The sequence below is a fragment of the Chelonia mydas genome, chromosome 2 (assembly GCF_015237465.2).
Source record: "Chelonia mydas isolate rCheMyd1 chromosome 2, rCheMyd1.pri.v2, whole genome shotgun sequence".
NCBI classification, from domain to species: domain Eukaryota; kingdom Metazoa; phylum Chordata; order Testudines; family Cheloniidae; genus Chelonia; species Chelonia mydas.
Genome location: NC_057850.1, coordinates 182,516,587 through 182,541,423, shown reverse-complemented (window position 1 = coordinate 182,541,423; position 24,837 = coordinate 182,516,587). Strand labels below are relative to the sequence as shown.

Sequence of the window (24,837 nt, the reverse complement as noted above, 5' to 3'; positions counted from 1 at the left end):
TGCACAAACCATTTGTGATATACAAATTTATATTGATAAACCAAATTATTGATATAGAAAATGTAATATCTTACTGTGCACAAATTATCTTCAGACAGAGTTTGATTTTTATACCCTTGTTCAGTTACTCAGGCCATGATTCAGTATGCACCTAACTTTAAGCATGGGAGTAGGCCCACAGAAGCCAACGAAAGACTATTCGAGCTTGAAGTTAGGCATGGGCTTAAGTACCTTGTTGAATCAGAGTCTCACTGGGTGGCTTATGTGACTATATTTAAGTTTATATATCGCTCACTCTTTGGTAAGTTACAACTTCTCTGGCTAAGTTTCTCTGTAAAATTGGAGTAATGTTTACCTCACAGGGGTGTTGGGAGGATTAGTTTACATTTCAAAAGCGTTTGAAACATGACAACTGTGTATAGATACAAAAGCTTAAATTCTTAGCAAGGACTGGTGCTTTTGGGAGCCTCCATATTTAGGTGCTCAGCCCAAGACAACTTTTAAAGGGCCTGATTTTTGGAAAGTGGTGGATACCCCACCCTAAAAATCAGGCCTCTTTAAGATGACTCAAATCAGGCACCCCAAAAATGGAGGCACCCAAATCATTAGTCACTTCTGAAAAATACAGCATTATATTATACATAGGCGCTGACTTCCTCAGTTCCTGGGGAGTGCTCGACCCTTGCCCCACCCCCACTCCGCCCCGTCCCTCAAGTCCCTGTCCCGTTTCTTCCCACCCCCTTTCCCCGCCTCTTCCTTTACACAGCTGAACAGCTGATCTCGGGAGGCGCTGGTGGTGGGGTGGGGGAGGAGCTGATTGGCAGGGCCGCCAGTGGGTGGGAGGTGCTGGCAGGGAGGAGGAGGCGCTGATCCGCGGGGCTGCCAGTGGGTGCTGAGCACCCACTATTTTTTTTTCTGTGGGTGCTCCAGCCCCAGAGCACTCATGGAGTCAGCGCCTATGGTAGGCCTAACTGTTTATACAATAAAAGACGAAAAACCTATAACTAAATATGTGACGGAGCCTTTTGTTGTTTGCAAATTATGTATAATATAATGCTGCAGATTGTTTTTCTAGCATGCAATGAGTCTTTGTTGCCATACCTTGGGAGTTTCCTTTCTCGTAAGAATTTTTAACTACTCAGAGGCTAAAACTACGATGAGGCATGAACTCTCAAATAGGGAAATAAGTGCTGGTTGGTGATACTGATTTCTCTGCTTTTGTTTTATTTCATCCTTGCGTACAGAAGAATAACATGAATTATAGCTCTGCCCAGTATACAATTCAAGTTCTGGTGACTCACTGTGCAGTAATTTAATCAATAGGTATTCTAAAGGTCTCTCACTATATAGACAAAACTACCATGAAAGTACTTGCTCTGTATCCTACAGTTAATCCAAGTTATCTAACGTCAACAAAAAGAGACCAGATAGATGGTATGTACTAAAAATACTTCCATTTCCTCCATGGATGAGAAGGGTCTTCATTGTTTGTGTATTAACAATGCCTTACTCGGCCAAAGCAAGAGAAAGGGAGAGGATATTTTACTACCTTCTTGTGAGACATAAAGACGTAGACCACAAATAATGTAGCAGCCCCACTCTCGAACTTGAAAAATCTAGCATGGGCGGGAGGGAGACAGTGTATGGATGATGCTCAATAATGCCAGAGCTGCATTAGGGAAATTTTCCCCCATAAATATATCTGACACAGCTTTAGCAATTTAAATCTGAATTTGTCCAGTGGCTGGACATTCCTCTGTGACCTAAGGACCCTAAATCACTACTATATCTCCACAGTGACATTCTGTGGGGCTGCAACACATACAAAGCCCATTAAAGCCAATGGCCACTGACTCCAATGAGCTCCTGTCCTAGTCTCCTTTTGTTGACTTTAGTCCTGGCTAAATTAGACAGGCTATTGACTTCATTGGGCTTTGGATCAGGTTCTTTATGCAGCTTCTGGGGTGATCTCAGTTGTCTTCCCACTCCCCAAAGGAAATCTCTAACCTCAGGGACTTCACCCAGCGATCCTACCCAGGACTCTTCCTAGATAAGATACTACCAATATTAAGAGAAAGAAAGGGCAAAGCACCCATAGACTTAAGAGGCAGCAGGATTTAACATATGTGTTCTAACATCCTCAGATTTCACTACACATGCTATGTCTACACTGCAATTAGATACCCGGGGCTGGCCCAAGTCAGCCAACTCAGGCACCCGGGGCTGAGGCTACAGGGCTGTAAAATTGTGGTGTAGACATTTGGGTTTAGAGGGTTGGCACCCTCACTCAGGTGCCAACCCAAGCCCGAACATCTACACTGCAATTTTTAGTCCTGCACCCCAAGCCCTGTGACCCCCAGATAGCTGACCTGGGCCAGCCACGGCCATTCTGCAGGTCTTTTATTCCAGTGTAGATGAACTCTTAGGAACTGAATGTACTGCAAGTGTCCTCCTCATAACACAAGAAGCGGGAAGCTTCAGGTTTACAGGCTGCCGAGAGCCCAAGTGAGCGTTAAACTGAGTCTTTGATTCTAGGACTCTAAGCCCAAACTGATGGAGGTAGCTTAGGTCCAAAGTTAGCTGAGCTGCTCAGTAGAACAGGAGGAAGTTTGCCAAGTCACTGCCACTCCTGCTTCTGTTAATTAAAGAGCCTTATTAGCCCGGCTCATTATGAATACAAGTGAAGTGACTAATGATTGTAGCCACTTGTTACGGAAACATAAAAAAAGGGAGTGGGGGAGTGGAATTGCTGTTATCAATAGTCTGGAACCCAAGAGAAAAAACTGTTGAAACACTGCCCGATTGTCAACTAAACTCCATTTACTTGATTTAGCAAAGATAGAGGATGACTTCTGCCTAAGCAGGACAGAGTCAATCTGCTACAAACATGGAAAGAGTTGAAACCATGACTGTGTAAAATGTTACTGCATCTTAAAATTGAAATCCCCTTACCAACCTTCACAAAAAATCAGACTTCAGAGATCAGCATCCAGGGGCCTTTCATGACAGGGTCAGATTGGTATGAGGGCACAGGAAGAATCTCACCTTGCTTCATATACCAGGGCCCATATTAGACAAGGATACTCCCACTGATTAGTAGAATACCCCGGAGGGTGGCAGGGAGAGAGGAGGGAGGCTGGTGTGGGACTCCCAATACATAGAGGTTCAGGAGCATCATAAAGTAAAGTGATGGATTAAGGTGAACTGTGACACAGATCAACAAAACTGCAAGGCTCCAAAATCTTGATCCAAAGCCCATTGAAGTCAATTTAAAAAACTTACTAAGTGACACCAATGAACAGCAATAGATCAGGCCCCAAATGTGCTAGTGTATGGCCAGGGATTAGGGTGCAAAGGCCTCTGGAGTATAGATGCCAAATTGATCTTTTCAACCGTTCCATAGTCTCTTGGTATGTAGTCTCTAGGGTCCACAGGTAGGCACAGAAAATATGTTCTGTTCAAACGAGAATTTACAAAGCCTAATAGAAATGTATCCACAATGTTTTTTAAAATGCTTTCAGTGGAAACAGTTTATTTTTAAGGGGATAAAGCAGGTTGCAACCTAGACACTGCAGCTTCCAGTTTTGAGAAAGAATAAACTCGTAAAAACACACACGCCCACACGCTCTGGAGTTACCGGATTCTGTGGAACTATTATTGTCATTGATTGCAGCTAAGTCTCCAGCCAGATCTGTTGTGATTTATATGTTGTTGGTATTTAGGGTTTTTTGTGTGCAGTGTAATTGTATTAATTCTTTCACATCAACTTCCTCTTTCCAAACACCACCCCTTGGCACCATACATGCTGTCATTTCAAAGCCAGCTTCTGATAAAAAGGGGCTGCTTCCTTCTACGTGATCAGAGGAAGGTGGCAGAAGTGACGACGGGCTTTGCCAGTACTTCAGGACACAAGACCAGAAAGGATCATGAGTCAGCCAGCTGGTGAGTTTTAAAACTTCGTAAGCTGTAAGACCAGTGTATGCGCAGAAGTTGCTTTTTGGCAAGCTCCTGCACTAAGAACCTGATCTGAAGCTATTTGTAATGTGTCTAGTTAGTGTGTTTGTTGCTGGCGACCCATGTTCATTACAGAGGAAAGGGAACATAAGCTGATGAAGTTCTGAGACGAGTCTGAGCTTGCTATATAGAATCACAGAATCATAAAACTGGAAGGGCCCTAGAGGGGTCATCTAGTCCAGTCCCCTGGACTCAAGGCAGGACTAAGTATTATCTAGACCATCCCTGACAGGGGTTTGTCCAACCAGCTCTTAAAAATCCCCAATGATAGAGATTCCACAACCTCCCTAGGCAATTTATTCCAGTGCTTAACCACTCTGACAGGAAGTTTTTCCTAATGTCCAACCTAAACCCCCCCTTGCTGCAATTTAACCCCATTCCTTCTTGTCCGATCGTCAGAGGTTAAGAAGAACAAATTTTCTCCCTCCTCCTTGTAACAACCTTTTATGTACTTGAAAACTGTAATCATGTCCCCTCTCAATCTTCTCTTCTCCAGACTAAATAAACCCAATTTGTTCAATCTTCCCTCATAGGTCATGTTTTCTAGACCTTTAATCATTTTTGTTGCTTTGCTCTGGACTTTCTCCAATTTGTCCACATCTTTCCTGAAATGTGGCACCCAGAACTGGACACAATACTCCAGTTGAGGCCTAATCAGCATGCGGTAAAGCGGAAGAATTACTTCTCGTGTCTTGCTTACAATACTCCTGCTAATACATCGCAGAATGATGTTTGGTTTTTTTGCAACAGCGTTACACTGTTGACTCATATTTAGCTTGTGATCCACTATGCCCCACAGATCCCTTTCCCCAGTACTCCTTCCTAGGCAGTCATTTCCCATTTTGTATGTGTGCAACTGATTGTTCCTTTCTAAGTGGAGTACTTTGCATTTGTCCTTATTGAATTTCATCCTATTTACTTCAGAACATTTCTCCAGTTTGTTCAGATGATTTTGAATTTTAATTCTATCCTCCAAAGCACTTGCAACCCCTCCCAGCTTGGCAACGTCCACAAACTTTATAAGTGTACTGTACTTTCTATGCCATTATCTATATCATGGATGGAGATATTGAACAGAACCGGACCCAGAACCTATCCCTGCAGGACCCCACTCTTTATATCCTTCCAGCATTACTGAACCACTGAAAACTACTCTCTGGGAATGATTTTCCAAGCAGTTATGCGCCCACCTTATAGTAGCTCCATCTAGGTTGTATTTCCCTAGTTTGTTTATGAGAAGGTCATGGGAGACACTATCAAAAACCTAACTAAAGTCAAGATATACCACATCATCTGTTCCCCTCATCTACAAGGCTTGTTACTCCGTCAAAGAAAGCTATCAGGTTGGTTTGTTCTTGACAAATCCATGCTGATTGTTATTTATCACCTTATTATCTTCTAGGTGTTTGCAAATTGATTCCTTAATTATTTGCTCCATTATCTTTCCAGGTACAGAAGTTAAGCTAAAGTTAAGATACATACACTTCTTCTCCACTCCTTTTCCTGTTTACACAGAGTCGGAGGGGTCCAGGATTCTTTGCCTGTCTTTCTGGTCCGTGTCCCGGGTTCAGAGGTCTTGGAGTTCCAGCCTTTTCCCTTCAGGCTTTTCTTGATAAAATCTTTCCATCATATATCCCCTCAGTCTTCCATGCCATTCTTTCTGTCCTCTTCCGCCTGTGTTTTCTGTGCTGGTCGTTCTGTGCTCTGTGAACAAACGAGCTTTCAAGCCTATCACTGAGAGTCCCAAGTTCATCTTCCCCCGACTTCTTCCATGCGCAGTCTGTCTACCAGCCGTTTGCCTGCCATCCTCCTTGTGTATTATTTTCTACTACTATCTTCTTTTCTTCCATCTCTGTAGGACTGACCATTTCCAAACCATAGAGCAGGCAGGGACAAATACACCCAGCATGCACTTTTCCTTTCGGTTTGTTACTGAATTGCTGGTTCCACAGCACTCCTGGCATCTCTTTCACTGCCGCCCATGCCCAATGGGTTCTTCTTTTCAGTTCTCCAGATCTCCCTCTAATGGCCCTAAGTGTACTTCCCAACTATACAGATTTTCTTCTGCTTCAGCTTCTCTCCTGAAATTTCGGCGAACAGATAGATATAAAACACATGCACCCACTTGCATGTTTAATTCCCCTTTTCCTTGTTAATAAGTCCAGTGCAATGATGAGTAACTTGTCACTGTCACTGAACTGTTTACAGTACAATGGCCCTTTGTGCTGCTTGATATGTAAGAAACTGGGCTGCCTTACAAAATACAGATCCTGAGGTAAATCATCACCTAACAGAGTCCAAGTTGTGCTACAGATCCCCACGGGCAGGCTTCGGTGGGAAGTTCTTAGGGACTCTTCCATCTCTGCTGCTTTGAGCTTGGCTGCGAGAAGAAGTCTGCACACAGGTCCCCATTGTAGTGGTAAATGATTGCTATTAAATCCGGGTAGTAAATTCTACAGTCCAAATTGTAATTTGTCACCTGGTCTGACTCTGAACCATCCTACCAAAGCTTAAAGGCTCAATTCCACAATCCAGAAGCTCTCCTGAGTAATCCTTACTCCCGCTGAAGCCAAACACATGCCCTCTACCACCCCCATTTTTAAATTAATTCTGTAATTACTAGATTTAGGAGCTGTAAGCATTAAAATGCTGGGCCTAACAGTGAGCCAGATCATTATCCCAGTCTGTGTATGGAGGGGCCCCTATGCATGTGGCTCTCCTCCCTTGTTCATGGAAGGTGGGTTCAACTGCCTCCATGGTACCATGAAGTCACAGAAATGAAGGATTAGAAGGGACCTCTCGAGGTGACTAGTCCGTCCCCAACCATGCTGAGGTAGGACCAACTAAACCTAGACCGTCCCTGAGATGTGTTTGTCCAACCTGTTCTTAAAAACCTACAGTGATGGGAATTCCACAATCTCTCTTGGTAACTAGTTCTGGTGCGTATAATTAGAAAGTTTTTCCTAATATCCAGCCTCAATATTCCTTGCTGCAAACTAAGCTGGTTACTACTTGGCCTGCCCTCGGTGGACATGGAGCACAATTGATCACAGTCCTCTTTATAATAACCTTTTTCATATGTGAAAACTGTTGTTGTGTCTCCCCTGTGCCTTCTCTTTAGACCATACTTGACCCCATCCCACTCTACTATACATATCTGAGCCTTCTCCTTGCTTACGGTGTTGTACTACCTTACCCAAAGAAGGTTGTACACTGCTAGGTTGAGAGACTAATTTGAGAGACTAATTTGTGAGAGACTAATCTGTATTTTGTAAGGCAGCCCAGTTTCTCCACAAGGGAAATCTCATAAAGATTTTCAATCAGAAAACCCTTTCTGTGTCTTTTGCCATATGAAGGGACAATCTTAGCCAGTGTTTGGAACTGTTTGCAGCTGCCGTGAACAAAATAATAAAGAGCTAACAAAAAACGTGTATTTCTATCTATTTAACTAACTATGCAGATGCGCACTCACAGAATAGAACCATGTCAAGCTTTAGTATGCGGAGAATATTTCTGTTATATCTACTCTCTCTTTCTCTCTCTCCATTTTTCTCTTTACCTTTTCTCCATACATGTTACATCAAAAAACTATCTTACTAGAACATTGCAAAGTCAAGCACTCAGAAGTTAGCAAATGCCAAAACTGAGGATGCAAAAAAGATTTAAGATTTTCCAAAAGAATTCAGCGTGAGGCAGACACTTAGCATGGGAATTTTCAACCTGAATGGTTTAAAATTGGCAAAATTATAAGCAACCATAAACAGAGTCTCAGAATAGTAAGTGTTGAAAAACCTTAACTGTAAGATGTGTAACCAACTCTGCTTATAATTATTATTAATTGTTATGCAATTATTATGCTTATTATTAAAACATTTACCAGGCAAAAATACGCTGAGATATAAATCGAGCTCTCAGGTATGCTCTGAATGCACAAACAGAATCAATTCAGTTAACAAAAAAACCATAAAGAACATACATAAGGTTGGAAAACAGAGACTTAAAAGATTATTATAATGATTAAGTTAAAAAACCTCTGGTAACTGTAAACTAATACTATCCCAATGAACTTCAGGAAATATGATGTAAAACTATCCTATAAATAATACACTATGTTCTATAAATAAATTTTTATTGTGACTTCCAGTTAATCCACATTTGTGACCAAATTACCAAATTATACCTAAAAATAACAGGAGTACTTGTGGCACCTTAGAGACTAACAAATTTATTTGAGCATAAGCTTTTGTGAGCTACAGCTCACTTCTTCGGATGCTGCATGAAAGCTTATGCTCAAATAAATTTCTTAGTCTCTAAGGTGCCACAAGTACTCCTTTTCTTTTTGCGGATACAGACTAACATGGCTGCTACTCTGAAACAAATTATACCTGTTTGTTTGCTTATACATAATTTTCTGAGGGAGCCTAGTTGTGAGAATTCAGCCCTTGTAACTGCATATCTTTGTTCATGTGAAAGGACTTTGTCAATTTGAAATCTAGAGAATTTAAAAAATAAAAATCCTTTCAACCATTAAACATGCACTTGAGACCCTGCCAGTTTTTATCATTTTATAGTTATATTTTCCTATATTTAAAAATGTTTTTCTCTCCTTGTTGCTGTTTGAAAGACACAAACTACAGGGGACTCTGCATAGCTTACTAAGACTGTATCTTCACTGCAGAGTTAACTCAAGTTATTTACACCCGAGTTAACTCCTCTCAAGTTAGCCTAGCTTGAGTGAGAGCAGCCGCATTGTGAAATCTCCGTTGTGCTGCACAGAATGATTGTGTTAGCAGCTGATGAGTTGCGCTGACTCAAGCTGCAGCCTCTTCCCCCAGACGGGCCAGCCAACTCGAGTTGAAAGCACCACCACACTCAAATGAAGAGATATTGTGTGTGGACAGGACTGGAGTTAGACACCACGTGAGTTATAACTTGATTTAACTTTGCCGTGAAGCTCTTACTTCATACGGGAAATAGTGAAACTGGTTCTATATAAAGAGCTGCAAAAACACAAAGTAAACAAAATGGGAAAACAGGCACAAATATTTTTCTGTAATCCTCTGATATAGTCATTGTAGGTCTGACTTGTCACACTAAGGAGCTTGAGAGAGTATGCTGGGGTCCATTTAAGCTGTCAAATAATGTTTGGGAAATTATCAAACATTTCCTCATGCAGCTGTTGGTCTGATCCAGATGAGTCAATCCCTAACTCTGTTAGCATCTAATTTAGTACAGCTGTTGGTCTGATCCAGATGAGTCAATCCCTAACTCTGTTAGCATCTAATTTAGTACAGCTGTTGGTCTGATCCAGATGAGTCAATCCCTAACTCTGTTAGCATCTAATTTAGTACAGCTAAGTGGCTGGGCACTAGGTTTATTTCTTAGATGTTGTGACTGGTTCTTGCTTACCCTAATGTCATGTTCCATGATGCAGTTAATGTAGCTACGTCTGTCCAACCATCCTACAGGTTCTTTTCTCTTTGAAATTACCCCCCTGGCCTTTGACTCTGTTCTTTTTCTGCTGCCATGAGAACCTTTTAAATTCCTGGTGTGACAGGTTCAGTCACAGAGACCCCCTTGGGACTGTGACCTGATGTGCTGAATTTACCTCTGAGCCCGTTTTCTCTGCCAGCTTGGGACTCCAGAGTTTCAAGTAATAACAGACAGAACAAAGTAAGTTACCAAGCAAAATAAAACAAAACACGCAAGTCTAAGCCTAATACATTAAGAAACTGATAAAGGTAATATCTCACCCCTAGAGAAGTTCCAATAAGCTTCTTTCACAGACTAGATTCCTTCCTAGTCTGGGCCCGATCCTTTCCCCTGGTACAGTCCTTGTTCGTCCAGCAGGCATCTTACGGGAAAAGCAGGGGCTTTCTCATGACTGAGACGCCTTTTCTTCTGTTCCACCCCCTTTTATAGCTTTGGCACAAGGTGGGAATCCTTTGTCTCTCTAGGTCCCCACCCGTCCTTCTAAATGGAAAAGCACCAGGTTTAAGATGGATTCCAGTACCAGATGACATAGTCACATGTCCTGTGAGACCCCAGCCTCCATTCTTCCAGGCCTGACTCTCACCAACGCAGGAAGGCTTACAAGTAAACAGAGCTATTTACAACCAATTTTTTTAGTCCATGGGAGCCATCAAGATTGTAAACCACACTTGGCATAATTGGCCCACACTTTGCATAATTACAATAGGACCTCAGAGTTATACTTCATATTTCTAGCTTCAGATACAAGAATGATGCATTCATACAAATAGGTTGAATACTCTTAGTAGATTATAAGCTTTGTAATGGTACCTTACAAGTGACCTTTTGCACGAAGCATATTCCAGTTACATCCTATTCACACTTCTAAACCTATTTTTATAAAGCATATGGAGTGCAATAGCACACCTAGATCTTCCACACATGCTTGTCACAAGTTATGCCTGCCTTAGTCATAAGCAACCAAGATTTACACAGTAATTATAAATGAGTATTTACTGGAAGCTTAGAGTGTAAATAAAAACTGCGTCGGTGCACTTAAATAGAAAGTTACCTAACCTTTTTCTTGGCACTCCTTGGTTTGTGTTGTCACATCTTTGCACTCTAACAGCAAGAGACCAAGGTATGAGTGCCCCAAGGAAATTCATTTTAAATATGACTGTGTTAGCTTTGTTCTGCCATTGCCAGACCCCTGTGATTTTTTTTGCCTCTTGTAGCAGAGTGGATTTGTCTTGATACCATAGCTCTGAGCCTCAGCTGCAGCTAAGGGGCACCCATGTTGCTCAGAGGGTGGAGTACAAAGGTGCTTCTTTACCACCCTTCCCCATTCCTGGGCACTGGAATAAATTAAGAGCAGCCTTAAGGCTGCTCTAAGTTACACTGGGTGCCAAAGGCCCCAGAGGGCTGTTATGAAAGCTGGAGACTGCTGGGGCGCAAGGATGGCCTGCTCAAACTCCCTGCACTCACCGCAGAGTAGGACGTGGTGTAGGGGCCACTATGATGAAAATGGCTTTCAGGCTGCTTTGCTCTGGGTGAGTGTCACAAAATTGTCTTAGTGGAGGGAAGAATTGGGGCCCCTGTGTTGTTCAGTAATAGAACAAAAACTATCAGGAGGAGTTTTTTAGAATGTGGCATCTGTATGACTAATTGTTTTACTAGAGGTAAACAGGAATAATACTACTAGGGTGAAATCCTGGCCCCATTGAAGTCAAGGGCAAAATTCCCCTTGATTTCAGTGAGGTCAGGATATCAGCCGGGCCTTAAAGTTTAAACACTGCCCCCACTCTAGTCTGACAATACATTTAGCTGAGTACCGTTTCATCACTCTAATGCTCCCTTTGTTTCTTGGTTGGTCAGGGTGTTCCCGGGTGAAATGTTTTTCAACTGGTCATGAGCACAGATTCCCAAATGAAATTTACTAGTGGTAATAGTTTACAAGGGCCCAGTCCTACATGGTGCTAAGTGCCTTCTGCAGTGTCCCGTGGGATGCTGTTTCCCATTGCTCTGAGCTCCCAATGATATCAGCACAGTCTAATTCATTAGGAACTAAGGATATTCTGCACCTGGCAGGACTGGATCTTGAAACTCTAAATCTTAGCAGTCCAAATATGGCTTCAAAGAGACATCTGTTATTACTATTAATTATTATCTGGTAAGCACAAATGATGTGCTCAGGTCTGTACAAGATACAGACACAGAGATAATCCTTGCTGTAAGGAGAATACACTTAGAAGTAAAACCCTTGAAGAGGACAGATCCTTGAAGCTACGCTGTGCTAGTTAAATGCCAGTGCAGACCTTTTAATACTTTCTGAATAGGCCTGGAAATGAATACTTTCCTCCTATATAAACTGAAGTGATTACAGTATTCTCCACCCGTGATAAAACCATACTGATGGTACACTGAGGAGATTCCTTCCAAAGAGCTTCAGAAATCTATTTTAAAGAGCTAAAAACGAGGGGGTCTATGCCTAAAATTTAATCAGTCTGGTTTTGTTTGTGAGAGTTCACTATGGTACTTATTGGAAATCAACAGGAAGAACAAACGTCCACAGGAGGCTCAAAGATTAGCTTGATGCTGGTATTATTTTAACACGGGCAGTGAGGAGGAGGATGATTCGTATTGCTGTAGCACAATAGAGGTACTGCTCAAAGAGCAAAACCCCATCGCAGTGAAAATATAATCCATGCCCCCAAAGAATTCATAGCCTAGACTATGAGCTGGCACCACAGCATTAGGAACACAGGAACTGCCATACTGGATAAGACTTAAGATCCATTTAGTCCCTCGTATCTGAGAGTGTCCAATACCAGCTGGTGCAGAGGAGGGTATAAGAATCCCACAGTAGGCAGGCATGAAGTAAGCTGCTTCCCCGACAGGTCTCACACTTCTCTCTAATAGCTAGAGATCGGCTGAAGCCCTGAAGCATGCAGTTTAATATCCCGTCCAAAATTTGTTGTCGGGTTGCATTTGTCATGCAATAAGCAGGAGTCTCGGCTCAGCACCTGCCTAGCTCATGTCAGCTGATAGCACAGAAGACTAAACTCCAGAGCAGTAAAGTTGAGTTTCCAAACCATGGCAACGTCCCCTTAAGTGACAAGGATGAATCCAAGGTTTTGTTGACCAAGAAAATGGTTACGCAAGGCACATTGTATAGAGCTGACAGTGCTCACATCCCCTGAGAAGTAGGGCATGCATGAGCAGCCATGGCAAAAGGTGGCAATCCCCTTGCTCTGCTTGGTTCTGTTTTCAGTTTGTTCTCTCAAAAAATCCTGAACAACTAATCGTTTATTGTATTTAGAAGGGGCGGGAGTGAAGCGCATTGCAGAAACCCAGTAACTGAATATTTTGGAGAGTGATGCAGATAAGCTACTCTCTTCTATATAGGTTCTTATATCATGCACCTCACCACTATATCTGAGCACCCTCTGGTAGTGCGTTAAACAATGTAGCTAACATCTGTCTTGTGTTTGTTTTATCACCCTCACCCCAGGAGGGGAAGTGTGCGCCAGGGAGTGGTTTTGTGTATTTGTTTGTTAATATCTACACACACGCACTCTATGTGTAAATGAAAGAAGGTAGAGTCAAAGAAATGTGTCTTGCACTCGGTGTGCACGCTGGTGAGGTTTGTGATGGTCTTTAGTGCCTACAGGAGTTCATTCCACAGTCCTGGGCCAGCCCTTGAGAAAGTTCCTTCCCCCACAGTTGAACTTCACCCTCATAGAGTTCCATTGTGCCAGAGGGGCAACAGGCACAAACAACACAATTGCCAGCTAAACTGAACACATCTGGCATCAGACAACTATCTGTTGTTCCAGCCATCCCAACCCCTCGCCACAGGGTCTGAACACGTAGCTCCTACACGTCCAGAAATGAAGACCTCTACAAGCAGAGCTGAAGGAGCAGCACAAGCTTAATTTGTGTGGTGGAGGCCTGTGGTTTTGGAAATGAAGGTTCTAGGTTCTACTCCTGATGCTGCATTTAGATGCCGGTTACGTCATCCCTGTGCTGCAGTCCCTTTACACTGGCTGCTCTGAGGAATGCCCTTGAGATAAGGGAAGCCTCCCATGTGGCATAGCATCAGCATAGACAGTTCAATGCCAGTTATGACAGCAGGTCCCCACTCAGAGGACACATTGGGGGCTATTCCTGAGGGAATGGAGACATGAGTGAAGTGCTTCTGTGCTCTGGCAGTTCCCAGCTGCCTCGATGTCCCTTGGGGCCTTTGGCAGCCAGGCCCAAGGCAGAGCAGCCCTACATTGGCACCCAGATTGGGTAAGGCAAGAGTGGCATAAAGTCACCTTTGTCTCCCGTTTTGGGCCCTGTGCCTAGCGCTGGTTGAGTGCAGAGATGAACTAGGCCTGTTGTGTCTATGGCTTGGTTACACTCTGCTGCCAGTGACATCTGAATTTAAGAAAACTGAAGGAATTTTAAGCATCTAATTTATTTGTATTTTGTACATTTCGTTCAATTTGGGCACTGGGTAATCAGAGCCTGTTCTGTTTCACTGTTATTTCTAGTCCCTTTCATCCTCTGGTTCTTCAGCCCTTGCACGATATTATTGACTAGTTAACACTGAGGCGGGGGGAAGTTGGGGGCAGGATGACTGTTTGGGGTCCTAACGTGAGTCGGTCCTAAAATTATTTAAAGGCTGTTTGCACTTATTCATCAAACACTTGGAGATGGGCTTGGGAGTTGGGTCCCACTAAGAATAGAAGCTACGCTCAGTTGTTTTCGTTATTTAACATAGTAAACAGTAAAAGCAACTGGAATTTGCCCCCCCCACCCCCCCGGAGAGTTTTAACATCAAACCATTTCTCTTTCTCCCTCCTTGCTCATTGTTTCCAGCCAGCAGCCTGAAGACCCTTGGAGTTGATTTGCTCCAAAAGCAAAATGCCGGGCTTCACCACACTGAGGAATATCATGAAAACACCAGTCTGATTGTGAGACGAGGGCAGGTGTTTCAGTTAAAGCTGACCTTTGACCGGGAGCTGAAAGACAATGACAAAGTGGTGGTGCAGCTCAGTGTCGGTAAGAACACAACTCTTTAGCTCTCAATGGTATGTCTAGCAATGCAGGAGTTGCCATACTCAGGCATGCTAGCCCGACGAGACTTGTATGGTATCCAGTCTCAACACTAGCCAATGCTGCTATGGTGAAGAGTGAAGGATTGGATGCACCATAATGCACCTGGCCAATTTTATACTACGTCATCATGGCGGAGACTTAATTTCTTCCATACCTTGGCTGGTAGCTAGATTATAGATCAAAGCATGAGGACAGGAAATAGAACCTTGTAGTCTTAACTACCATACACTTGGTCTAACCATTAGACCTTGTCATCTTATCACATGCTGATTCACACCTCCTCTGTATTTTGTGTTGATCTGTTTCCAGGTGAGAAACCAATGGAATCCAACGAGACCCTTTTGTCGATGAACCTGAGGTCTGGGCAGGACTCCCGGTGCTGGTGTGCCAACATCTCTAACACCAATGGGAAGGAGGTAGATAGATCACTTGTACACATAATTTATTCAAGTGGCAAATGAAAGGACCACTCGGTGCTGCAATGGCAGAGTGGGTGCTCTGGGTATGCCAGGGCTGGAGGGCGCTGTGGAAGCAGGGACTACACTCAGCCTTGGGGGGGGAGAGAACACTTGTGTCACTCCCTAGGGGCTTGCTCTGAGGCAGATGGACGCAAGATGAAACAGCATCAGCAGGCTTCAAGGGAAGCTGTGCCCAGCCCTTTTCTATGCCTGGAAAAGAGTCACTGCAATATGGGAAGGGGAGTTAATTGGGAGACATGGGAGAATACTCAGAGCTCTGAGATTGGCTTCTGCTGTCTGCTCACTAGCTTTATAGGAGAAACACCATCCCATTGAATTCATCGCTCTATTGCTATATTCTGACAGCTGCCTTGTCCTCATCCCATCCATTTCTCCCTTCAGCACGTGCCACAGGCTTGACTAGTTTCATTGCTGTAAGATCAGAGAGTGTTACTTGTACCACATTTGTTCACATTGAAGAGGGGGCAATGTGATGGATAATCGCCTGCCTTGTGCTTTGCTTAGTGCCTGGTAACTGTGACCAGTCCGGCAGATGCAGCTGTTGGAAAATACTTTCTGAGTGTGAAAACTGGACCTCACATTTATAACCCTGGAAACAAAGTTGTCTACGTGTTGTTCAACCCTTGGTGTGAAGGTAATAGAAATGGCCTCGTGACATGTAGTTACAATGACTGCTATAGGAGATGATGTGTTCTTTATACTTTCCTTCTTTAGTCTCAGTTTCTTGCTCCTCTTCTCTTTAAAACACTGACGCCTAATTCTGCAAGCCATGGAACGTCAGCCAATAATATTTAGCACTGATACTGGGCCTGACTGTGAATCCCTTACTTCCATTGGTGCTCCATTATTCACACTAATGGTCCCATTTAAGCCAATGGCACTGTTTCTCTGAGTAGCTGCTCATCGATGGGAAAAAGGGGTTCACTGTCCAGTTCACTCTGAAGAAGTAGGTGTTGAAAAGAAAGACGTTTTCTACTATTCCATAGAGAACATGGTTATTTTTCCAGGGAAGGAAGAAAGTTCAGGATTAAATCTGAACGCTGTTTAATCATTAGTCTGGAACCAGTGCTGCTAACTCTAGGCTTCACTAGCTTTATGTTTCAAGAACAGAAAAGACTTGTTGAGCCTTTGAAAAGTTTTCTACCAAGTGCATGAAAATCAAGTAACATGTTCATGTGTTTTCTTCAGCTGACACAGTTTTCATGCCTAATGATACTGAAAGATTGGAATACGTTCTCAGTGACACAGGCTACATCTATGTTGGATCAGTACAAAATATAGCTGGAAGACCCTGGAATTTTGGACAGGTAAAAGACTGTAATAATATGGGCGTGATCACACACACACACACTCTCTCTCTCTCTCTCAACATAAGCAGGTACTATTCCAACAAATGTGACCTTTCGCTGAGACCCCAGTTCAAGGAGCTACGTAAGCACACACACATCTCAGAGGTCATGAGTAATCTTATTCATTTCAAAGGGAATACTCACATGCTTAAAGTAACACACACGATTAAGTTCCTTCCTGAATCAGGGCTTGAGAATGGAGTTTTATATATTTATAGTCAGATCACAATGTCCAACATGAAGCATGTGAGAAAAAGCATTCTTGGTAGAGGGGAGGTGGCTATGAAGCCAACTTCCAGAGGACCTCAGGCAAATCCAGAGTCTAATCATCTTTAGGAAACATTGTGAAATCTTATTCTTCAAAAAGGCCTCCCCACCATATGAATGACACAGCACGGACACCCTTCTACTCAAACCCCCCTACACCAAGCCACAGTCCCCCAAGACATGGTTTTAAAAGGTAAATTAATGAAATCTAAAAGATAGAAAGCAAAAACCCTAGTCCAAGAAGAGTTTTTTACCCCGAAAAGGGAGACATGCCAGAAACTCCATGAAGTCCACGAGGGACTTTGCTATTGCTGTTGATTTAACATGGTAGGCACTCAGATATTACCGTGATTGCAGACAATATAAAACCCTAAACAATAGATTTGATTTAAAAAGTGGTTGTTATTAATGTGATAATGATATTCAGAAAGTGTTACGAAATAAAAGACCTGATTCTTCACACTGTTACATCAGTGTAAGAAAGGGGAGAACTGGGCCCAAAAGGTCTAAAGACCTCATCATGTAATTTACACATTTACTGGTTGACCAGTGACTGAATGGGCATGATGGGTGAACTACCCGGTAACTCAGAAAGGTCACCCTCCAGGACAGCTCTGAGATACCATTAGCAGAGAAGTGGAGAAATCTGTATGTGTGCTATAGATAAAGAGAGAGCTTTGGTCTCTTGTGCTCTTTGGCATATTTCTTAAATTGTGTGTTCACACAAGTAATAAATAAAAAAACAAACCAAAGTAATAGGTACATCTATACTGAAATAAAAGACAGACGGTATGGCTGTGGCTGGCTCGGATCAGCTGACTCGGGCTTGCGGGGCTTTGGCTGCAGGGGCTATAAAATTGCAGTGTAGATGTTTGCATTCAGATTGGAATCTGGGCTCTGAGACCCTGTGAGGGAGAAAGGTCTCAGAGGACTAAAGAAGAGCTCTGTGTATATATGTCTTTCTCACCTACAGAAGTTGGTCCAATAAAAGATATTATCTCCCCCACCTTGTCTCTCTACAGTTAGGTTGCAATATATGTTCATTCTCCCTTTTACTCTCACAAGCTTTTGTTACTCACATGAGTACTTCCACTCACTTTGGTGAGACTATTAATGTAACTAAAAACTACTCATGTGAGTAAGGATTGCTGGATAAGGTCCTCTATATTAATGCATGGAGACTGGTCTATGCTTGCCCCCCAGATGAGGTCCTTCCATTTCAGGCCTAAGGCAGAGGTATGGCAGTTCTGGGGCCCTGTTCTGTAGATAACTGGTGAACTTCAGTCTCCATGGAAGTCAATCCAGTACCTTTCATGGACACTAAATTCATCTGACATAATAAAGAAGGTTTGGAGGTTAATCTCAGTCCTATAGATTAGTTGCTGTAAGAAAACTCCAGTGAAATGGGTTTTAGCCCACGAAAGCTTATGCCCCAAATAAATGTGTTAGTCTCTATGGTGCCACAAGGCCTCCTCGGTTTTTTTGCGCAAATGGACTTGTTAGCATCAGGCAGTTTGCATCTGGAGCAGCACGTAAACAGGCCTTTGTTTTTTCTCTCCAAAACAGTTTGAGGAAGACGTCTTGGACTCATGTATGTATCTCCTGGACAAAAGTAAACTCAAGCATAAAGTTAGAAAAGATCCTGTGATAGTGTCCAGAGCCATGGCTGCTTTGGTGAGTCTCTCCGAGAAGTGACTTGCCATTATCTCATTTCTTTTTGTTTCGCTGCTGCAAATCAGTTTGTCCCAACCCCTCTTCCACCTGTTTGTCTGTCTCAATCTCTTCCCTGCCCCTGGCATTTAGAAAACCATTACAGGCCTAATTTGAAATGGATTTTTGCTTATAACGCACATGGATCTGAAGGACAGGATCTGAAGAAACTGGCCGAGGGAAAAGGTAGCTGCAATGTAGCATCCCCACATTATCTAGCCAGTGCTCTCGGATTCATGGCTGCTATGCTGAAGTGGTACTCGCTGCAGCTGAGGAGGGTGGGGCAAGAATCAGGAGAACAGCTGTTGTACATGGTATGTTCCCCTTTCAGTGCACTCAAAGAACTTATGATGCAAAATGCATGCTGAGTTACAGCTCCTCTGAGCAGCAGTTACACCTCCTCTCTGGATGTCTGAGCCTTACAGGAAGAACATGGGCAGCTGGCTGACCGCCTTGCTAACTGCCATAGCTACAGTGGGTGCCCTGTGCCCAGAGCAAGTGCAGGCACAGAAGGGATCCCCATGACAGGTTTGAGTTCCACTGGGTCTCTTGCCTGCAGGGCCAGTGTAACCACTAGGTGGCAGCCTAGGGTGCCAAGATTTGGGGGCACCAAAAAGCGGTGCCCCACCCCCCATTTTTTTTTACACTATTGCTCCCAGCGGGGGGACGGGCCGCTTGCAGCCGCGTTAGCACCTACTTCTGCGGGCGTCCTCTGCAACCGCAGGCCCCACTGCCTCCCTCCATCGCTGTCCGCCCGCGCCCCCTCGGAGCGACCTCCTCCCTGAGCTGCCGCATCACTCCCTAGTCCGTTCCCTCCGGCTCTGGCAGTCCCGGGCCCCCTGCCGCCGCAGCGGCTGCTGCCCAAGGGCTGCCAGCTACAGATCAGAGTGGGTGATATCAGCCCACCTGCAGCTGGCCCTATTGACAGCAATGCAGTGGCGGGGGGGAAGGAAGAGGAGACCGTGGCCACCGGTCCACCAGTGGGGGTGGATCATGTTCTGCCAGGGGATACAAGGTTAAAGAGCTGCAAAAGTGTAACCGTCCTCAGCACATGCCACCTTCCAAGGCTTCATCCCCGTCCATCCCTGCAGCCCTGTGGAGCAGGTAAATAGAGCCCCATTTTTGGGGAAACTGAGGCAGAGAACAGGGACGTGATTTGCCCAAGGTCACCTGGGGAGTCATTGTCGGAGTCCTGCTTTGAACACAGGGATTCAGGGGCAACACACTGCAAGTTTTCTGTGAAGAAACACAGCTGTCTCAAGCCCTTATGACTACAAGGAAAATCTTCCAAAGGTGATGGGCGTCTAGCCGACACAGTTCTGTCTACCTGAGTCTGCAGCCAGCCTGGGACAGCAGCTCTAGGAAATGCGGCAGTAACTGTTAAGTCTAATTACAACACCGTCAGAGCCAGATTTTCATGTAACATGGGTGACCAGTTGCGTGGTGCACAACCACTGCAAGTGTGCGAGCAACTCAGGTTAAGTGCAGCTGAACCCTGGACAGGTTGCAGCACCCAAGAAATTTTTGTTCTCCTGCTGAATGACAGCAGATGCACCAGTAACTTTACTAGGTAGAAGTTTAGTGACCACATTAGGGCCATATCCTCCCCACTCCCAGCATTGGGCCAACTGCCCCTCATCATTCTCCTGATTGCTTGTATTGTTATTGATGGGAGATCTGCTGTGGATTGAGGGGTGTATATGGACCTGCCTTTGCAGGCTCAGTCCTGGCCCAGCATTCGAAATAAATTGCCCTGAGTTTCAGAAGTACTGAGAACCCCGGAGTTCCCACAGACATCGGGGGAACCGCAGTGCTCAGCATCTCTCAAAATCAGGTCCAGAATGACACTGACGCCTCTGCCCTGGGCCAGAGCTCTCTGAGTATGGGGCTTCAGCAGCGTGGGGCAGAGTAAAGCAACCAGGACGATCATGACGGAGGCTGGAACTCTGTCCTCACCTCACACCTGTGGGGAAGACAGGCCTTCAGACACCCCCTCCCGCCTGCATTGCACTTTCCAGCCCAGGAGCAAGGAACCATTTCACACCATAGCGCTGGGGGGAACTGAAGCCCAGGACGGGGAAGTAACTTGCCTGAAGTCATCCAGTGAGTTGGTGACAGGGTGGAGAATAGAAGCCAGATCCCGACTCCCAGCTCTGTGCTCTGATCCCCAAAACGCCCCTTTCTAGATCCATGCCGGGGGGGGGGGGGGAGGGAGGGCGGGCAAGAGGGACTCTAAACACATGCAGGAGACCCAAGGACATTTATTTTCATTAAATATGTAGACTAAATAATGAAATTAATCCATTGTCAAGCAGAACGTGTATTAATTCTAATGAACAATGCCACATTATGCAGTATTCATTTTTGAAAGTTTATAATAAACGATGCTCCGGGGTGGCACAAGGTGGAAGTTTCGCCTAGGGCGCAAAATATCCTTGCACCGGCCCTGCTTGCCAGACTTTGTTTTCTCTATTCTCTGTGTCTTAGGTTAATTCCAATGATGACTCAGGAGTCCTTTTTGGGAACTGGTCAGGAATTTATACTGGTGGAACCTCTCCCGTGGCCTGGACAGGAAGTGCCCTAATTTTGCAGAAATACTACAAAACAAAAAAACCCATCTGCTTTGGTCAGTGCTGGGTTTTCTCCGGAGTTCTTACTACAGGTAAAACACGGTACCATCCATCTTTCCTGATAAACCAAACACTGGGGAGAGATTCCTCCACACAGTGCAGCCGGTGGTGGGGAACTTTCCAAACAGCCTTTCCCAGTGATGTTTCATTCGTCTATATTTCAGTCATGCGCTGCTTGGGGATTCCAGCCAGAAGTGTGTCTAACTTCGCTTCGGCTCACGATACTGAGGAAAATCTGAAAGTTGACATCTACCTGAATGAAAGAGGCGAAAAACTGGATGACATGACATCAGACTCTGTCTGGTAACTCTAAAGAATGCTAGATAATTCCTGTACTCCTGAAGCTTTCCTTTAGAACTTTACTTTGTATTTCTAATCACAAGGAGGTTTTTCTTTTAGAACTTCTCGATTATTTTGAGTTTGCAGCTGAACAATAAGAGGAAGCTTGAATATTTTCTTTAGGCATTTCCCTATTAGACTGCATCTGAGATGAATAGATAGTTTGGGCTCTCGTAGGGTTTGTGTTATAGCTTAGCACCAGCTGTAGTTAAGGATTCCCAAGCTGTTCCATTCTAAGCCCCTGTTTTGACCTGCTCATATCTTTCTATCCTATCCAGCTGAAATTTTGCATGCTTGGTCTCTTTCTGAAGTTGAATTTTCCTGCAAACCACATGGAAAAGTGTTTCAGCCATCTTTGTGGATGAAGAAAATGCCTTTTTTTTTTTTCATTACCAAAAAATCTTATGTATTGCTTGGTTCTAGTGCCTACATGGCTGGTGCTTGACATTTGTCATGGAAACAACTCTCGGGCCAGAGAAGTGTTTTCAAGTGACTTGATGCAATTTGGGGTTGGCTTGGCCGCATTATGAGCCTTTGAAAATCATACTTTGCTCATGAGCAGTAAGGGCCTAATCCAGTTCTAATTTAAATCAGTGGAAGACTTTCACGGCCTACAGTGGACATTGGATCAGGCCATACATTTTAAAAAATAACATTAAGGGTATTTTTAACAATGATCACGTAATGGTCTGAGCAAAGATAGATGGTGTTGTGCGTACATCAAAAGCCTAGCTGATTTATAGTGAATGAGGCAGGTCATGTTTAGGAGCCCAGCTTCATTCTGGGCCCAGTCCAAAGCCTATTGAAGTCAATAGTAAGATTCCCATTGGCCTTTGGAGGAGGGTCTTGTTCTGCACAGGTGCATATCCCTGTTCCCTCTCCCCAAATAAAGGGCCAGGCTGTGGCCTCCTTGTTCAGGCTGAGTAGCACATGGCTCCCCAACTAGTCTCATTGCCACCAGTTAGTAAAACTGCAGTGTAAACTACCAGTCAGTGTGAGTAAGGAGATCACAATCTGACAATTAAAGACAGAAAGATGTAAGACTGCTGCAATGCTTTACAGCTCTCTTCTCACTATGTACAAAGGATGTAATGCATGGAAAAATACAGATTTTTTTCCCATTCTTTAAAAAAGTATATCTGATGTAAAAATGAGTCCGGGTACAAAACTGAGCCCACCTCTTCCTCTGGGGGATCAGTCCGATCGCTCAGCTCTTTGGGTCCAAGAGGCTGAACATGCATGTTAAATTGCAGGGTGCAAATAATTTTGTTTTTAACTTTGCAACCTAATTGCATGTAGGAATTTTCACGTGTGGAATGATGTGTGGATGAAAAGGCCAGACTTGCCCCAGGGTTTTGATGGTTGGCAGGCAGTTGATGCCACCCCACAGGAGAAAAGTCAAGGTAGGATTTACAAGCAAAGAGACTCTATTGTGATTTTGGGGAGGGGGGGACTATTTTACAAGGAGATCAAGTGCTTTGCTGAAAAGAGGCCATAAACACCTGCTTGACTTTAAGCACTTGACTAGTCCAATTCATGTCAAACCTGAGCCAAGTGAGTTGCCCAAGTTCACACAGGAGTAGATCTGAGAACAGAAGTTAGATCTCCTGGTTCCCAGCCCTATGTTCTGACCTCTTAAATGAGAGTCCTTTGGCCTCACTGCTGGTGCCATGGATGTGAATGTTATGGCATTTTTGCAAGCAGAAAATCAAACATTTCCGGGCTCTAGGAAGTGAAAATGGTTTAAGGGGTTGGAGCATGGGGCTGGGAATCAGGAGATCTGGGTTCTGGTCTCATCTCTACCCTGATTTACTGGGTGACCTTGGGCAAGTCATTTTGCCTCTCTGGGCCTCCATTACTGAACAGGAGATGATCGTTACCTGCCTAAAAGAGTGTTGTGAAGACTAATTGATTAATGTTGGCAAAGCATATTGATGTCCTCAGATTACAAGCATTACAGAAAGGCAAAGCGCTGTTTTTATTTTACAGTAAATTCTATTGACACACTTTTTTCAGCCTGTACCTTTTCGGGTCAGTTTCCAACATCCATCAGTATACATCTCTAGATCCTACAGATAAAGCAGGTTTCAAAGGGTTGGCCTGTGCATTAGTCCCTGTTACAGATGCTATTTAATATGCTGTCCCTTGCCATTTTGGGTTTGGGAATAGAGTAGTTAGCAACTATATAATTGTAGCAGGAGTCAGAAGAGCTGAAATAAAGAAGGCCTAGAATTATCATTGCAAACTGAAATATGCTGAACTCCAGCACATACAGATAAATACTAAGGGCCTGATCCTGCAGTGCTGCTGAGCACTGTCAACTCTTATTATAGTCAATGGCAGTTGAGGGTGCTCAGCACCTCACAGGAAATGCTCAGCCGTGATTTTGGGCTTCAGGAATCTTTTGCTGCTTTGTAAAACCTGCTTAGAAATTGCATGTCTGCAGCTGGTTTTGTAGGGGAGACTGTGGTAGGATTCCTAGCAGCATCAGCTGAGCTGAGGATTGCAACCAGGGCTACCAACAGTGAACATACAAAGAATGGGATTATTTATCAGATCTCTCCTATTCCAGAGAAAGGCGGAGGCTGGAGGGAGATGGCATCTAATGAAGCACTGGGGACTGCAGAGTGAGGGAGGGAGACAGACTGTAATGAATAATAGGAAGTTTAAACTGGGACAAGGCCCTTAATGCACTGAACCTGAATGGTTCTTATGGGGAATTGTTCCCAGTGTCTTGAGAAAAAAGGGTTCCTTACAAAATCAACAATCAGATTTCAGATAACAATAAAACACTTATATGGCACTTTTCATCAGTAGATTTCAAGTGCTTTACCAAGGAAGTCAGTATCATTATTCCTGTTTTTCATATGGGGAAACTGAGGCACAAAGCTGTGCTTTGCCAGAGGTCACCCAGCAGGTCAGTGGCAGAGCTGGGAATAGAACTCAGGACTCCTGAGTCTCAGTCCAGTACTCTGTCCAGTAGCCCATACTTCAGGGGCCATATACTGACCCACAATCCCTCCTCCATCCCCACTATGCATTGCGAATGGACTGAAAGGAAGAGAAATCCCACTCCTTTAATCCTAAAACAGCTAAGGGAAGGGAGCCACTCCTCTGAGCCTATGGAGGGAAACCCCATGTGATTAGGGCTTCATTGGCTTCGGGAAGGTGGACAGAGATTGCATTGTCATGGAACAGTTTCTCTACCTGGTGTTCTTGCAAACCACAGAGAAAACTCCATGGCAGTTAATCATAACATTGTCACACTGCTTTATTTTGGGGAACGGGGTATGGTAGAGGAGGAGGCAGGTGCTGTGCTGCTAGCCAGGAGGCCCAGGAAGGAGCATCAAGATCCCAGTACCTTCTAAGCCCTGGGATTTCTGCAAAGGCTTCACAACGGCTATTTGTTGGGAGGACCATGATTTCCTCTTCCCACCCAGACAGTGAGTCAGTAACTACAAATTGCAGCTT

General features: G+C 44.2%; 1 protein-coding gene across 5 annotated transcripts in view; it reads left to right on the top strand.

Annotated features, from left to right (window-relative positions):
* Positions 1–24,837, top strand: part of TGM4 (transglutaminase 4) — a 45,453-nt gene that overhangs the window by 10,950 nt on the left and 9,666 nt on the right. For 3 of the 5 annotated variants that reach the window (XR_005223973.1, XR_003565330.3, XM_007064326.4), the window contains exons 2-10: positions 3,820–3,942; positions 14,353–14,535; positions 14,902–15,008; positions 15,576–15,705; positions 16,260–16,378; positions 18,254–18,361; positions 20,885–21,059; positions 21,192–21,330; positions 22,666–22,769. Coding sequence is in view for 1 of the 5 variants with exons in the window: in XM_007064326.4 (XP_007064388.2) it covers positions 3,927–3,942; positions 14,353–14,535; positions 14,902–15,008; positions 15,576–15,705; positions 16,260–16,378; positions 18,254–18,361; positions 20,885–21,059; positions 21,192–21,330; positions 22,666–22,769 (1,081 nt within the window). In the remaining 4 variants the exon portion in view is untranslated. The remainder of the gene's footprint in view (positions 1–3,819; positions 3,943–14,352; positions 14,536–14,901; positions 15,009–15,575; positions 15,706–16,259; positions 16,379–18,253; positions 18,362–20,884; positions 21,060–21,191; positions 21,331–22,665; positions 22,770–24,837) is intronic. The other 2 variants (XR_005223975.1, XR_006288909.1) reach the window with 1 other exon arrangement.